The sequence below is a fragment of the Colletotrichum lupini genome, chromosome 5 (genome assembly GCF_023278565.1).
Source record: "Colletotrichum lupini chromosome 5, complete sequence".
Lineage (NCBI taxonomy): Eukaryota > Fungi > Ascomycota > Sordariomycetes > Glomerellales > Glomerellaceae > Colletotrichum > Colletotrichum lupini.
In genome coordinates this window covers 2,034,283-2,049,315 of record NC_064678.1, presented here as the reverse complement: position 1 = coordinate 2,049,315, position 15,033 = coordinate 2,034,283, and the positions used below count along the sequence as shown (strand labels likewise).

The 15,033-nt window shown below is 55.5% G+C and overlaps 5 protein-coding genes across 5 annotated transcripts; 4 read left to right on the top strand and 1 right to left on the bottom strand.

Moving 5' to 3' along the window:
• Nucleotides 1–34: 34 nt before the first annotated feature.
• Nucleotides 35–2,496, top strand: CLUP02_09991 (endonuclease/Exonuclease/phosphatase; the record flags this gene model as incomplete). The annotated part of the gene is made up of 7 exons (XM_049288967.1): nt 35–278; nt 346–1,226; nt 1,292–1,570; nt 1,659–1,892; nt 2,021–2,105; nt 2,188–2,372; nt 2,455–2,496. The coding sequence occupies 7 exons, from the start codon at nt 35–37 to the stop codon at nt 2,494–2,496; spliced, it is 1,950 nt and encodes a 649-aa protein (XP_049146111.1).
• Nucleotides 2,497–2,533: 37 nt separating this feature from the next.
• On the bottom strand, nt 2,534–5,517 carry CLUP02_09990 (uncharacterized protein; the record flags this gene model as incomplete). The annotated part of the gene is made up of 13 exons (XM_049288966.1): nt 2,534–2,572; nt 2,641–2,763; nt 2,794–2,868; nt 2,939–3,020; nt 3,109–3,297; nt 3,364–3,485; nt 3,638–3,915; nt 4,086–4,167; nt 4,261–4,690; nt 4,810–4,995; nt 5,069–5,158; nt 5,221–5,314; nt 5,349–5,517. The coding sequence occupies 13 exons, from the start codon at nt 5,515–5,517 to the stop codon at nt 2,534–2,536; spliced, it is 1,959 nt and encodes a 652-aa protein (XP_049146110.1).
• Nucleotides 5,518–6,234: 717 nt separating this feature from the next.
• On the top strand, nt 6,235–8,268 carry CLUP02_09989 (uncharacterized protein; the record flags this gene model as incomplete). Its single annotated transcript, XM_049288965.1, has 1 exon — nt 6,235–8,268. The coding sequence occupies one exon, from the start codon at nt 6,235–6,237 to the stop codon at nt 8,266–8,268; it is 2,034 nt and encodes a 677-aa protein (XP_049146109.1).
• A 2,392-nt stretch (nt 8,269–10,660) lies between these two features.
• On the top strand, nt 10,661–11,869 carry CLUP02_09988 (uncharacterized protein; the record flags this gene model as incomplete). The annotated part of the gene is made up of 1 exon (XM_049288964.1): nt 10,661–11,869. The coding sequence occupies one exon, from the start codon at nt 10,661–10,663 to the stop codon at nt 11,867–11,869; it is 1,209 nt and encodes a 402-aa protein (XP_049146108.1).
• A 1,640-nt stretch (nt 11,870–13,509) lies between these two features.
• On the top strand, nt 13,510–15,004 carry CLUP02_09987 (uncharacterized protein; the record flags this gene model as incomplete). The annotated part of the gene is made up of 2 exons (XM_049288963.1): nt 13,510–13,601; nt 13,804–15,004. 2 exons carry the CDS (start codon nt 13,510–13,512, stop codon nt 15,002–15,004), a joined length of 1,293 nt encoding a protein of 430 aa, XP_049146107.1.
• Between the last annotated feature and the right edge of the window lie 29 nt (nt 15,005–15,033).

Sequence of the window (15,033 nt, the reverse complement as noted above, 5' to 3'; positions counted from 1 at the left end):
GGGGGTCGGGGCGGGCAGGAGATGGGGCAGGAGGATGCCTGCTCTTTCCATCTCAAGTAAAGCGAGCTTCAGCTTTGTTCCAACGTCAACGATCCAATTCATCCAACAGCACCTCATCATCTCAGTATATTGCCGAGTCAGGGAACACTCATCAAATTCCTTCCCATCCGACTTCTTGTTGCTCTTCGCGCTCATCACCTTCCCCTGGGCGTTCTGCCGTCAACTTCTAGTCTCCGCAGCTAAGGCGCACGGCCCCGGTCTACTGTCAAGCTCCCGCTGTCCCAAGTTTGTTTGTACAACACATCTCAAGTTCTCTCACAGCTCGATTGATCGTCTATTGCGCAGTCATCATGCTCGTCAAGCTTGAAAATGCAAAGTCGGCAGCGGCAAGTTCTATGGTGCTCCGCCTAGTGAGCCAGAACGTCCGGTATGCGACGACGAAACCCACTCCCAATGAGAAACCGTGGAGCTTTCGGGGTCCGAAACTCTGCAACCAGTTGGACTTCCTCACGACTGGCCATGAGTCAGCATTCATCTGTCTGCAAGAAGTCCTCTACTCTCAACTTGAAGACATCCAGTCTTACCTCGGTCCTGCCTGGGGACATATAGGTCTCGGTCGTGATGACGGCAAGCGAGGTGGCGAATTCTCACCAGTCTTCTACCAGGTTGGACGTTGGCAGTGCGAGCGGAATGAAACCCTTTGGTTGAGCAAGACACCAGAAAAGCCATCTAGAGGATGGGATGCCGTACTGAACCGTGTTGTTACCGTCGGGGAGTTTTTCGATAAACAAACAGACTCGCGTATCGTTGTCATGAGTACGCACTTCGATCATATAGGAGTTGTGGCTCGAGAGCAGAGCGCAAAACTGCTTCTCAACGTTGCTAGAGAGTGGAGCAAAGGAGCAAACGGAAAACCTCCGACAACCGTCCTGCTCGCGGGTGACTTTAACAGTACCCCGGATGACAATGCCTACAAGACAATGGTGGCGCCGGAGTCAGGCATGGTCGATGTCTCAACTCAGGTTCCTAAAGCGAAGCGATACGGAAACGATATCACGTACACGTCGTTTGACGAGCCTGATGAGAAGCCGAAGAGAATCGACTTTTTGTTTGTGAAGGATCCGAGCCCAGCTACCATCAAGACATTTGGCGTGCTATCGAACAAGTTCGATGACGGCGTTTATCTGTCTGACCATAGGCCAGTCGTCGCCGACGTTGAGATTCCTGTCTTACGAACGGCCAGCAATACCTTCTAAAACAATACTACACGTCAATCGTGGCTTGGATTCAGAATCGTGGACCCCCGTGCAACGTCACGCAAATCAGCGGCGTAGAAGAGGCAGATCTGGACCTGCCCGAGTCTCCGAGACAAGCTCCCTGCATCTCCAGCATTCCAAGGTCTCGACGTCAAATGAATTCGACTGGCGCGCAGGAGCTGGACAACCGCTCGGCATCGAGTGATAGGATCTCGCAGCAACAGGCTATCGACAAGTCGATGTACACGGCCAACGACGAGTGGCGTTGCGTCATTTTAAGCCTCCAAAGTCAGTCGATATGGCGTTCGCATACGGTACGATCACAACAGTATTACCTTCCGGAATCGCTGCGTATTATAATGTATACGGTCCTAGCTCTGCCACCCGGCTTCAATGCGGCAGGCCATGTCATATTCTACCTACCACTGTGGCGCGTTGGGATCGCTTTCAACGGTGGCGTTGAGGGATTATGCCTCAAGCGAAAAGGCGGTGTGGCTCCGAGATGGTGTCGAGTTCCTCGCTCCACAACCAACAACCGCCTATCGATCCGTCCGCCTCGGATATGTCGACTTGTCAGTCCATCGCGTCTTTGCAGCAGCGTCCGCTCTCGGCTTCATGCAGTTCGAGCGTGCAAGAGTGGCATATCGGACAAATGGCGGGCTCGCCATACTAGATAATTTGCAAAATTGCTAAACAAATGCAACCGTGGCGTGCATCAGATCTGAAGATCTGGATGGATACATACACTTGAAGACGTTCGTCAGAACCGTGTCCTCGGCCTCCGCATTTCTAATCACACAAACTATGCTTCTCTGCATACAATTCGTAATGACGATGTCTTTGACCGTGGTCATTGACTGGTGCGGCAGCTCTGCACAAAACACAAAGAGACTCAAATGTTGATGGTCGGAGGCACTTGACTGCAAACGAGCTCAATACAGAGCTCATCCATTCTCCGCAAGATACCGAACCGAGGATCCTAGCGACCCGTTCATTACCTTGGATGCGACGATGCTCCACTTCTCAACGAGGATAAAACCAACTTTGACTAGCTTCCTCGATAAGACGGAGCCACGAGAGGCTCCGGGAGGGCCTCACTCGAACCCATTTCGGCATGTCCTCGCGCTAGACGGATTTTATGCACAGCGGGCGCTGGTATACGGTGATGATGCCTGTGGGATGGGTGCATGTCATGCAGCCGGAATACGCAGTTGCGTACAGCGTGTGGAGGACGGTCTAGGCGCCAGCCAGGCAAATTGTGAATCGCACATGTTTCTTCATGTCACCTTGCCTTTGGACGATTCAGACTTGGAGTACTGCGACGGTATCAGACCGCGGCAATCTACTTCTACGCAGAAGAATGGAGGGGGAGACATTTCAGGACAGTACAATTGGAGAATTTGAAGTACATCATCTGGCTGATGTGGACGGTCCTATCGGAGCTGATAGTGCGGAGTTCGAGACCACCTTCGACTTCGAGACACAAATCCAAGAGGCGAGAACAACGCTGTCATGGTGACACGTCGTTCAGAGTCACATTGAGAACAAACTCCAGTGACTTGACCACAACAACAACATGATGTCGATCTCGAGTCCGTGTACCGCGGTGACGCTATTCCTGCAAACAGTGTCGTTCTTGCAGCGAGATCGGTACCTACTAAAGAGGGACCAGGGCATCGTACCCCAAGATATCCGTACGCAGCTCTATCAGACGCATACCCTACAGACAGCAAGACGCGGGGAGACAGATCTAGACGGGCAACACTGCAGGAATTCAGCATCGTGATGCCATCTTACATGGCTTCGTTCAACAATTACAAGGGACTAATTTGTGCTTGGACAAGTTGGCCACGGACAGCAGCCATTCAAGTCCGAGATGGAGCGATGACTCCCATTGCCGTCCCGGCCCCGCCCTATGAGAAAAGCGAGCGGGCCCGGACTGCATGAATCTGCATTCCTGACCGGGTGGGTCGGGCCCATGATTGGGCTTTCCGGCGCAAGTGCGTTGGCGATGCGGTGCCGAAGGGCGATGGGGTTAGTTCTGCATTATGTGCAGACTTTGCTTCGAGCTTGTCAACCATTTGAAGGCGCCCGGTTGTCTACCTACGCTACCCAGGATGACAACGAAACTTTTGAAAGTACAGGAAACGTCTCCTGATGTTTGGTTCGCGCAAGCTCCGAGTCGTCAACCACCTCGACCACCTCATGGGGCGCGCACCAGACTAGGGACTGTCTCTCGGTCGATCACCTCACCAATCCTGAGAACCTTCCTTTTGTTTCTTTTTCTCGCCCACCCCCAAATATCTTAACCGAAGTCGAAAACACGTTTTGGTCAAAAGAAGAGAGAAAAAGGGTCTGGCAGGCTGCAGAGCGCGGCAAACGATTGGATGCTCGTGGTGTCGTTCGTCAGCCCGCTTCGCTGTTGATACCCAAAGGCCAAACCCAGCCACAAGGTCGGGCAGTAAATCCAGGCATTTGATGGAGAAGTCGAAAAATCCCAGCCGAAAAGGGCACAACGCACCAGATAGCAACGCTCCGTCATCGTTGAGTGACACCCCCGCCTGGTTCGGCCCCGCAGGTGGATCTCCCGCGCACACGGAGACTCCCTCCACCAGCCAGATTTTAGCAGCACAGCGCAGCCCAAGGCAGCCGGCCCATCCTGTCTCATTCAGACAACTGGCAGAAGACTCAGAAAGCGTTGTTTCCCTCTCTTCTGTGGCCACACCCCCGTCGAGTACCTAGGTGTTCTAGGGCCTCCGTAGGTAATTAGTACCTAGGCCAGCGTGAGGGAAGGGGTGGCTGTCGCATTCGAGAGTTCAATGGCGGCACGAAGAAGAAAACACTGCCATCGGGGCACAACGCAGAAAAAGCCCTTGGTCGGACACTCGCACAAGCAAAGCAGCTCTGCTGTCTGGCATCGCAACACATGGGCGGCGTACACGAACGTCAGCGCTACGACGGTAACGGAACATGGATCTAAATGGAAAGTTCAAGGTTGGGGCACTTTGTGCTGTGAAGAGCTTCCTTGTGGGCGCGGCGTCCACGGATTCGCAACACCCCAGCAGGCCTTGCCAGGCTCTTGACCCCCGTTCGAGGGAAAATCCATTGCAACGGTCGCGGACGGGAAGAAACGAAAGACAAGGGCTTCTCCACAGTTGGGCCTGAGTGCTTCTGGCGCTCTGACCCGAAGCGGCGACGATTGGCACCGGCGCCAACGAAAAGCACCAACACCAGAGCCCCAGGGGACCGCCCAGTTCCCAACTTTGCGGTCAAATGCTATGTCGAAGGGGTTTCCCTGGTTTGACGCCGGTGCTGCGGATGAACCACAGCCAACAGAAGCTTCCTGGAACGAGACGAACTGGCTCGACGTCGGTCCAGCAGACTTTAGCTGAGTCCTTTCGACGGTCCTTGCTGCCACGCGGTGGAGCTTGAGGCTATTCTGTTAGCTCTAGCTTGTTTCTGATGTGGGTTGTCGCAGTTTTCCCACCCAGGAATCCCGCCTCCCAGGACCCAGCGAGCGCCAGGAAGAAGAAAAAAAAAAAAGAGTTCCCACAAGCCGGCAATCTCTGTCCTCCACCCATTTTTAGGCGATTTCGATACAGTTTGACAGGGAGAAGTGACGACAGCAAAGAAATTCCCTGTCCTCCTTGGGTCCCATGCTTCTCCAGACTCGCACACGTTCTTGACAGTCACAGACCCTGGCATTTCGACTGTGCAACTTGGGAGAGACGTTGCAAAGCTGGGCAGCACCAGTAGCCCATCTCCTCGCACACCCTCTCTGTCTGCCTCTCCGTCTCTCTCTCTAACGTTACAGGCCTGTCCTCCGTCTCCCGCAAACCATAGTCCGTTCCAGCGCTCCCGTCCGCCTCGGATAGTCGAGAATCAAAGCCGGAGCCAAGTCTCTAGATCCATCAGAGCTCTCACAGCCATTTGCGGACTCGAGCACACGCCCCTCCTCCTTCACTCGAGGCAGTTGTAGTGCTTGCTATCATCGAGCGCTGGCCGGTCATTGGAGTGACACTGGACGAGCGGCAGAGCACCCCGGGCAACGAGAAGACCTCATCCGCTGTCAGGTCCTTTTTTTGCTGTGACCACACCCCTCCATCGGGTCGTCAAATTCAGGGCCGTCCCCGCGATTGGCCTTCCTGTAGGCTATTTTTTCACTTGTGGTGCTGCGAATGAGTTGCTGGGCTGCGCACACACCTCGCTCGCCCTCCCCTCCCTTTGCTCCGGACTCTTCCTCCCACGGCGCGACAGTCATTACACTACAATTGCAACTGCACGCACTCACGCTACCTGTCCTATCCGTACGAAGGAAGTACCTTACCTGCGATGCAAAGCATAGGTCGGGTGAGGTACCTAGGTAGGCAGGGCAGGATTAATAAGACAGCACGCTCGTCCACAGCCCGCCCACGGCCACGGTCAGCCGTCGTTTTCTTGGATTATTCTCGATCCCACGTTGTATACAACGAAACACAACAACAGATTCGACAAATATCATCTCTCTCCCTCGTCCGCGCTTCTCCTGACGATCCATAACACCTCGACTACCCTTACTCTTCTGACAACCTAGGTAGCCAACAACGAACAACGAGTAACCTGGCCGCCCTCGCACACCAGCCAGCATCAGCACCAGCATCCGCAGCGTCTCATTTTCTCCCACACCCAATTTCCACGCCCCCCTCATCCTGGTCGGATTTTCATCCCCACAAATACGGGCCCTCCCTCCATCAGATAGTGGTCGCATCCCCTTCCGCATCCCCACTGCCTTTCTCGTCCGCCCTTTATACAAAAAAGTTCCCGATTCCCACCGCAGCCAAGTTCTTTCCCCCCAGTTCACCACACCTTCGATCACTTGCTACGAACCTACGATTGCTCGCCTCTGTCGAGGCACCTTTGCCTCTTATCACCAGTCGCTCGACTACCGAGCCAACGCAAACACACCATAGCCCATTACGACGATCGACACCGCTTCATCATGGCCCCTAGGAAGATTGTTGCCCACTGCGAAGACGTCGACGAGGAGACTGGCTCCGTTATCCAGGGCTCCGACAAGTATGCCCAGTCACACGCACCAGGAAGCCCATCAAGAGAGAAGGCAAACAGCGGCAAATCTCGCAATAAGGACAGGATGACGAGACCAATCTCCGCCTCCCCGCAATACGGCCACACCGACTCGGACGATACCGTTCACCCCGCTATCCCGGACAAGAAAGTGAGGGACAAGAGACGATCTGAACAAAAAGCTGCTGATCGAGCCGCCGAGAAGCTCGCCGAGAGGGCCGCAAGGGACGAGGCCGCCCGAGAGCAGGGTCGTCGAGAGGAAAGACACCGTCTCAAGAAGGAGCAGGAAAAGGCTTCACGTCGCGAACAAGAACGCCTCGAGCAGGAGCAGCGCGAACGAGAGGAGCGTCACCAGAAGCGCGAGCGATCCGCCGCCAAGAAGTCCGCAACCCGTCCCTCCACAAAGCACGTCAACACGGCCCCCGTCGTCCACACCCAGAAGACCGCCCAAAAGCCAGATGAATACAGAAGACCACGTTTTACGGAAGAAGAATCCTCGCAGTACGGTGTACAGCAGCCGGCACAGGCACAGGGTGCGCGTCCCCGAGCTTCAAGTCGCCCTGCCAGCTACTACGGCCAAGGCTCCCGACCACCTACCTCCAATAAGCAATGGCATGCCGCGAACAACGCTTCGCCCTTCACTCCGGCCCCGAACCCATCGCCATTTGCACCATCGATCCACGCACCGCCTTCCTCTCATGCCTCGTCGCCCTTTACTCCCGCTCCTATGCCGATTCCCATCCACCCATCACCGCATGTGCAGTCGCCGTTCGCACCCGCACCTGGCGCCTCATACACCCAATCGCCAGGCCCCTGGGGCCCCGGAAGTGTTCCTTACCCTATGCAGGCGCCGCACCATCCGCCTACGCCGCCGTCGAACGATTACTTTCCGCCTACCCCTGTGGCGAGCAGCCCCCGACACTCAAACCTGGCCCAACGCTTCCAACAGAGGCCTTCGTCGGCCATGGGACACCGGTCCATGTCAGCGTCTACCTTCGAGTACGACAACTACGGATACCATCCTAGCCCTGTCCACGCCCACGCCCACCCACATGGACCCGGCCCTACCTATGAGCAAGAGAATATCCCCATTGGCAGACGGCCATCTCTCAAGGTTCGGGACAGAGACAGAGACAGCGACTTGATGCCGCCGCCGCCGTTCCCCCGCTCACGAACGACTGCCCCTCAGCAGGCTTTCCGTCCCCCGCCTCAACCTCATCCCCAGCAGCGACAGATCATGTCTCAGGGCTATGACTCTGATGATTTCGATGGGGAAGAATCCATGTACCAGGAAATCGTTCCCCATGGTTACCAATATGACGACGGCGTTGTTGCCAGGCCCCGTGGTCACCGAAGGGGTTCCAGCACGTACAGCCATCGCGCATATCAGATCGAACCTGCCCCTGCTCCCGCGCCCGTCCGCAGTAGCCGCCGCCATTCATACATGGCTGGCGGCGAAAGCGGTAGCTACTCGCAGTCCAAGTATGACTCCGCCGAGGCTGCTGCTATGGCTTACCAGAACGGCGTAAGCGGCGGCGGCGGTGTGCCCTTGACTGCTGCGGCCCTCTCAAAGGCTGGGAAGAAGAGCAAGAGCAGCAGGTCCAGTGGAAGTAGCGACAGCCGCGACGAAAGCGACTTCCTACGAAGCGCCACCACGCGGACCACCCGGTCTTCTGCCATTGACGGCGACGACATCACCATCAAGGTTACGGGTCACGCCGTCCTGCGAGTTGGCAACGCCGAGATTCAGTGCCAGGATGGCGGCGAAATCAACATCAGCCAGGCAGCACGCATTGCTGGTGGTAGCGATAGGGATACCGTCTACTCCGATGAACGCCGCAGCCGCATGGACCGACCAGCTATCCGTGATCGATCCGAAAGCCGGACCGACTCCTATGCTCGTAGCCAGGCGGACGAGTTCGAGCAGTTCCGCATTCCGTTTACCTAAATCGAATTGCAACGACAATGACGAGTTGATGAAGCGACGCACTTTTGTTTTTCACTTTGCACGGTTTCATTAGAGCGAGCGTTGTTTCTGCACTTGGAACTCAGATTGAAAGCTGTATCGATATGATTGGCTTCTTATTTCCATTTCTCTTTCTTCTTTGCTTCTGCAACTGCTTAGGTCGACTTTCTGGCAGCGGAAAAGTTTATACCCAAAGCAGAGGCTGTCGCGAGCTCTGCTCCTTTATCTTCATATTTTCAAGCATCTTTATACCATTTACAGGACGAATCATGTATGTGCCGATTATGGCTGTGCGGCCCGGGTGAGACCCGCGGGCGTTTTGAATTTTGTAGGGTCGGGACACGATAATGAGTTGTGCTTTCTGGACATATGCGGAGACTTTTCCAGTCTCCTACCCCGGAAGGAGTCATGGGTGTCGTGTTTCCTTTAGCGCACGACATCCGGACTGGACGATTTTGATAGACAACCTGTATCGGCAATCCGGGAAGTTCGCACTTCTTGTGCTTTTAGGGAGAAGGGTATTCAGCAAATTGTTACGCTCAGTTAGCTACCTTGCGCGGTTCTGTTTTCTTCTTCTTCATTCCTGCTTAGAGGACATTGTTAGCAGGATACCATTGGGATGGGTTCGGCTGCCCCCTCCAAAGCCACGGGCATGGGGCGTTGTTGGAGACTACAAAAGGACGTAGTTCATTCAGGGCCCCAGCCTTTTGGGACGGGCAGGTAAAAAGGGGAGTGGTTTTGGAATGTCAATGGGGGCTATTATGGTGTATGGTATTTGGTAGCGGATGAACTACCCATCTCATTTCCCTATTCTAGCGGCAAGGATAAGATACCCCTAACATGGCTGAGCCGTGTAGGCCGCATATGAAATAAACATGTCGTTGGAACAACAACTCTATCGTTTGCAATGTGCTTAATTGTCTCGCGATTATAGTGCCAGCGGACGTTGAATGATGATCTTTGTACGTTCACGCCCCTCCTTCCATTTTAACACGGAGGACCGCCGGAGTCAATCACTTGCCCGTTCCGGGCATCCCGATGAATAGGGAGATTACACTCCAGACTGCTTCTGGAACTCTACGGACTCAGTGACTGTATGTATTTCTGCTCTCCTGAGCTCTTGCAAGACCAATAACATCAAGGTTCGGACACTCAATTGGTGAATATAATCCCTCCCCCCTGGATATAAGAACGAAGCTTCCGGGCATGTTCAGCGTCTAGCTGTTGGCGCCGGCGTTGTGATACAGATTTGAAACGGGGTGGATTAGTTCACCTGTTGGGGAGGCCTTAGAGTGTGGTCGCTTGAAAGGCCCTGGAGGATTCGTCTGAGAAGACAAGACGGGCCATCTTTCTCTTCTTTTCTTCTCTGCAGTGACATTTTCTTTGAAGTGTGTTTGGTACGGATGCTCGTCAAGTTAGGTAGTTTATTTCTGGATGGCTGGATATGGGATGGGGGGCGGAAGGGAACATGTCACTCGGCGCGTGTTGGGAATGAAAGCGTTCGAACGGATGTGGATACCGCGTGCGCTCGCTCCCGCGCGGCGGGTACGGGAGAACCCAACGGTTCGAATAGAATGGCCCCATTGTCCGTTGTCCGTTGGTGTTCCCGTTTTTTGTGACACTTGCGGCTTTGGCCCTGGATGGTGCCCGACGATTCACGAAAGGGGATAAGGGGGTACATGGTTTGGCGTGATTGAGTAAGGTGAGTGAGGTGTGAGTGAGGTGAGCATGGTGGATGCGGTTGCTGGGCTGCGTGTGGGGTCTGTTTACTTTCGACGTCATTGGGACGGGAGGCTGGGAGAGAGCAGGCGCGATGGGGTGCTGGACATTATTTCGCTAACACAGAATACGGCCTGTGGAGGTCGCATCGGGTTGCACACGAATCGAAGGGCCAAGCTATTTGTCCGTAGTTAGTGTTTTTTCTCCATTTTACAAGGCCATTTCACCTTGGAGTCCTGGGCAGGCGCAAAAAAAAAAGTCCCGAGAGAGAGCAGGGAAGCGACCCCCAGGCAGATTCCCCCACCAACCACCTCACTTGTTCGCGCACATCCCCCAGCCACGGCAATTTCTGGTTTCTATAGGAACAAGCCTTCCGCCACCACGCGGCTGGCCAGGCAACTTTCACCTCTTACCTTGTCCGCATTCTTCACCTTTTCGACATTCCACCGGCAGAATAGAGTGCGTATTACCCATTCTCTGACTAGAGTGGACTGCAGAAGAAGCATTCCCTTTACAGCATCCACAACCACACATTCCAGTCTCACCTCCATCATCGCTGGTTCTGCCAGCAATCGTCAACCACTACCCAGATTTCATACCGAAAAAGCTTTTTTACCACGTACCTCGGCTTCAACTGAAGCCCACCTTGCCAATCATGGCTCCGGCCGTCGTCAACGGCCTGGCGCACCAAGCCCGCTCCTTCATCGTGGGCAGACGACTCTCGAGCCTCCCCGACCCAGCAGACATCACAGCCCGATCAATCGACGCGGGCTCCGTCGGGCCTCTCGCCGCTCGCTCCCTCCTCCTCGCCCGCGATAGCACGGGATACAAGGAGGACCCCCACGTCGGCGTCACCGACCCGGGCAACATCAACAACACGGCCATCTTTGTGCTGTTCGGCCTCATCGGCGCCGCTTTTGTCATCACCGGCATCTGGTTCTTCTTCTGGGCCCGCAACGGAGGCTTCTACTTCAAGGACAACGACTGGGATGACTACAAGACGACGGTGCTCCGCCGCAGGGGTCCCAACGGCACTCTCCTGTCCGGCGCCACCAAGTCGACCAAGCTCGGAGGCGGCAGCGTCTACAAGGACTACGACGACAACCAGACGAGCATCTCGGGAACTACCCTGTCAGGCATCACGGCGGGGCCTAGCGACATCGGCGCCCGTGAGAAGCGCGAGCGCAAGAAGGAGAAGAGACGCAGGGAGAAGGAGGCCGCGCGCCACAAAGAGAAGGCCTCGTCCCAGAACTACGACGAGGCCGGCGTGCTCATTGACGAGGAGGCCGAACGCGAGGCCAAGAAGCACCTCCGCTCCTACCGCCATGAAAAGCCCGCCCGCGTCGGCGGTCTGAACAAGGAGTCCGAGGCGTCCGAGTGGGATGGCTCAACGAACCCTACCGAATCCAACGTCTCAACCAGCTTGTTGTCAGGCCAGCAGACCACGCCGACGTCGACGCCCCACAAGAAGAGCGGTCACGGTGGTATTCGCAAGGTGTACAGCACGGCGGACCGCAACGAGGAGCGCGAGCGCCAGCGCATCCGCGCCGAGGCCAAGAAGCTGCAGGAGCGGGGCCGGGCTGCGGGTAGCTCGAGGCGCGACTTCAGCTTCCAGCGGGCGAGCACGGTCGCCGAGGACCAGAACACGCGCGGCTACGCGCTCCCGCCGCCGAGGGAGGAGCCCGAGCCGAGTATGCCGGGCAGCTGGGCCGAGAGCGATATCACGAGCGCGCTGGAGAGCGACGTGGGGAACAAGTCGTATCACCACGTCATTCCTGGTTTGAGCAGCCAGAGCGCCGTGAGCAGTGATTATGCGGATGAGAGGCGCAAGAGGAGAAAGGAGCGTCGTCACCGTGATCACTGAGTTATGATGGTCATGTCATGGCCATGATCCTGGTGATATTTACAAGTCACGGTTGATAGGATATGAAAGATGAAGAGCAAGTTTCGCGAAATGAGGCATGATGAGTCTTGAATTCTCATCTGAGACTGCATGGACGATGGACGAAGGAAGTTGGGAGATGGATCATGGAGAAAAACAAACAAAGACACGAAATGAGTTTGAGTTGCGATTGGCGAGCATATTTTGAGAAATGCGGGCGTTTGGGGATTGCTTTGTGGTAATTTCTGGTATCGGGGACTTTGTGCCCTGCGGGATGGATGTGTAGAGTAGCAACGCGAGCAACGCGATCATGTAGATTGATGATTGGGCTGAAGCAATGAAATGAGGATTCAGTAATTGTGTTACGCAGCTGTGATTATGGGTGATAATGATGAGGGGATTGTAGTGTTGAAGTGTGATGTCGAGGTGAGTTGTAATATTGAGGTTCGATGTTGAAGTGAAGCCAAGTGGGGTTTATGATGTGAGCGAGGACGTTCGCAGTTGATACCGCCATTCGTCATCGTTGTTAACTCAAGGTTTGGAGACGGATATGGAATTCTTGGGTATGCTCATTCTAGCTTGAAATGTCTGGTTATATACCACGAAGCTTTGTATTCCAGGAACCTGATCTTTTCGTCTATCGCGGTGATGGATTTTGGCACGTTTCAAGCTTTGCTGTGTTCTGAATCCACATGTGGTTTTTAAATACCGTTATCCGTGTCATTGAATGATTCCCACGCAGTCGGTCACTACTGCTATGTACGGATACTGAGGGAGGGGGGGCAACTTACCTGCCTTAAGCCTAATGAAATCCAGTGCGTTGACCGCCCCGTTCTAATATTATTTACTTGTAGAAAGAGGAAAAGATAGCCATGTTCTTACAACCCATGGTCTTATCTGGAGGTGTGTATCTGTCAGCTCGGCTCCCACTAAAGTATGAATGGAACTGTTTTCAAGTCCATGATGTTGCGGTGTCCGACCGAGTTCATTACTAATTGGTAAGCGGAACCTGCAGCGATAAAGTTTCCAGCCCCACGGTGTTCTAGGCGGGGGTTGCTGCACAACCTGAACGATGAGTTGGTGCCGGTAACCCATTGGATCCTTGCAGGCCCGAGCGATCGCGGCAGCCGCCGGCCGCTGTCGGGGCGTGGAGGGGGAGGGGCGGGGACCCTTTTTTTCGGCGGGGTGGTTGGGAGGAACGACGCCGCGGGGTATTGACGGGTTGCTTTTTTTTCTTCAACCTCCCTTTTCGCTCGCGCTCCTGTTTGCCTCTCGAACGATTTCGGTAGTCCGGAGTGGACCAATTGCTTCACTCGTACCAACGCGGAAAGCATATCATTCGCCAAGCAACTTTCGATCACTATTCAAGTTTGTTGAGAGTGTTCTGGCGATTTCGAGCAGGGGTGATTCGGAATCGGTGCCCCTCATCAGAGGCACTTTGCGCAACACCATCGTCACTATCGAGCATACCAAACGCGGGAAAACTCAGAAATCTCACCGGCGTTCGAATCTTGGTGTGTTCAAGTTGGAGAATTCTCACGCCGTTTCTCTCGGCGCAAGGATTACGCGCAGAAATCTGAGAGGGAAGGAAATAGGGGGAAGGAAAGCCAGACTAGCCAGCCATGGCGGACGACGAGCAATGGAGCGGCATGGAGAACACGGTTGACGATCCGGAGGAGACGAGGGTCATTTTCTGTGCCCTCGACTCATTTCTGTGAGTGGTTTATGCTCTATTTTATCTTCCCGTTCTGCAATTGGATGAGGGGACCACTGCTATATCACGGGTGAGTTCCGCGAGGCGGAAGAGATTCTTCACCCTTACGTGCCAAACGAACGGAACTCACCCTCACTCTTATTCTCATCTTCCTCACCACCATCACGACCTCAATCCTTTCAACTCACTAACCATCCTACAGCCAATACGCAAAAGTGGCACACTTCAACGTAACCCACCTCCGCCGCCAATCCTTCTACGCCCTGCCCCAGGCGCACTGGCAGATGCTCGCGGCTCCGCCCTTCAACTTCCTCGACACCCTCGAGCGCACCGACGACGCCATCGAGTCCAACGCCGAGCTCGCCCGCGCCATCGCCCACAACGGCCTGCGCTCCTTCCACCTCGTAGACGAGAACTCGGCAGAGGAACACAAACTGCCGGACAACTGGGTCGGCGTCGCAAAGCACGGCGACACCGACAAGGCGCGCAGCACCCTCCGCCAATTCTACCGCGACTGGTCCGCAGAGGGCGCCGAGGAGCGCAGCACATGCTACGGTCCTGTCCTTGAAGCCCTCGATCGCGAGCGCAAGGCCCGACAGTCGTCTTCTGCCACGACGACAGACGCCAGCGTCGCTGCCGCGGAACCCCTGAAAGTCCTCGTCCCCGGCGCGGGACTGGGCCGCCTCGTCTTCGATCTCTGTCTCAACGGCCACGACGCAGAGGGCAATGAGATCTCCTACCACCAGCTCCTCGCCTCCTCCTACATCCTAAACTGCACAAAACAAGCAGGCCAACATAAAATCTACCCCTGGGTCCACTCCTTCTCCAACCACCGCACGCGCGCGAACCACCTCCGGAGCTGTGCCGTACCCGACATCCACCCGGCGACGGAACTCGGGCGGGTGCAGCAGCAGCAGCAGCAGCAGTCTTCCGAATCGGGAGGCGCAGGGATTGGCAGCATGTCAATGTGCGCCGCAGACTTCCTCTGCCTCTACTCCGACGCCGAGCACGCCTCGGCCTACGACGCCGTCGCGACCGTCTTCTTCCTCGACACGGCGCCCAACCTCGTCCGCTACCTCGAGACGATCCACCACGCCCTCCGCCCCGGCGGTCTCCTCATCAATTTCGGGCCCCTGCTGTGGCACTTTGAGAATAATGCCCCCGGAAACCACGGGCGCGATACCGACGGCGACGGCGACCACGATGCGAGTAACTCGTCGGGTATTGCGGATCCGGGGAGCTTCGAGCTGAGCGATGACGAGGTCATGGCGTTGGTCGAGAAGGTGGGTTTCGTGGTGGAGAGGAGGGAGACGGGGATCGCGGCGCCGTATATCCATGATGGGGAGAGTATGTTGCATACCACGTACCGGGCGAGTTTTTGGGTGGCGCGGAAGCCGTTGTAGACTTTTTTTTTTTTGCTGTCTTGAACTCT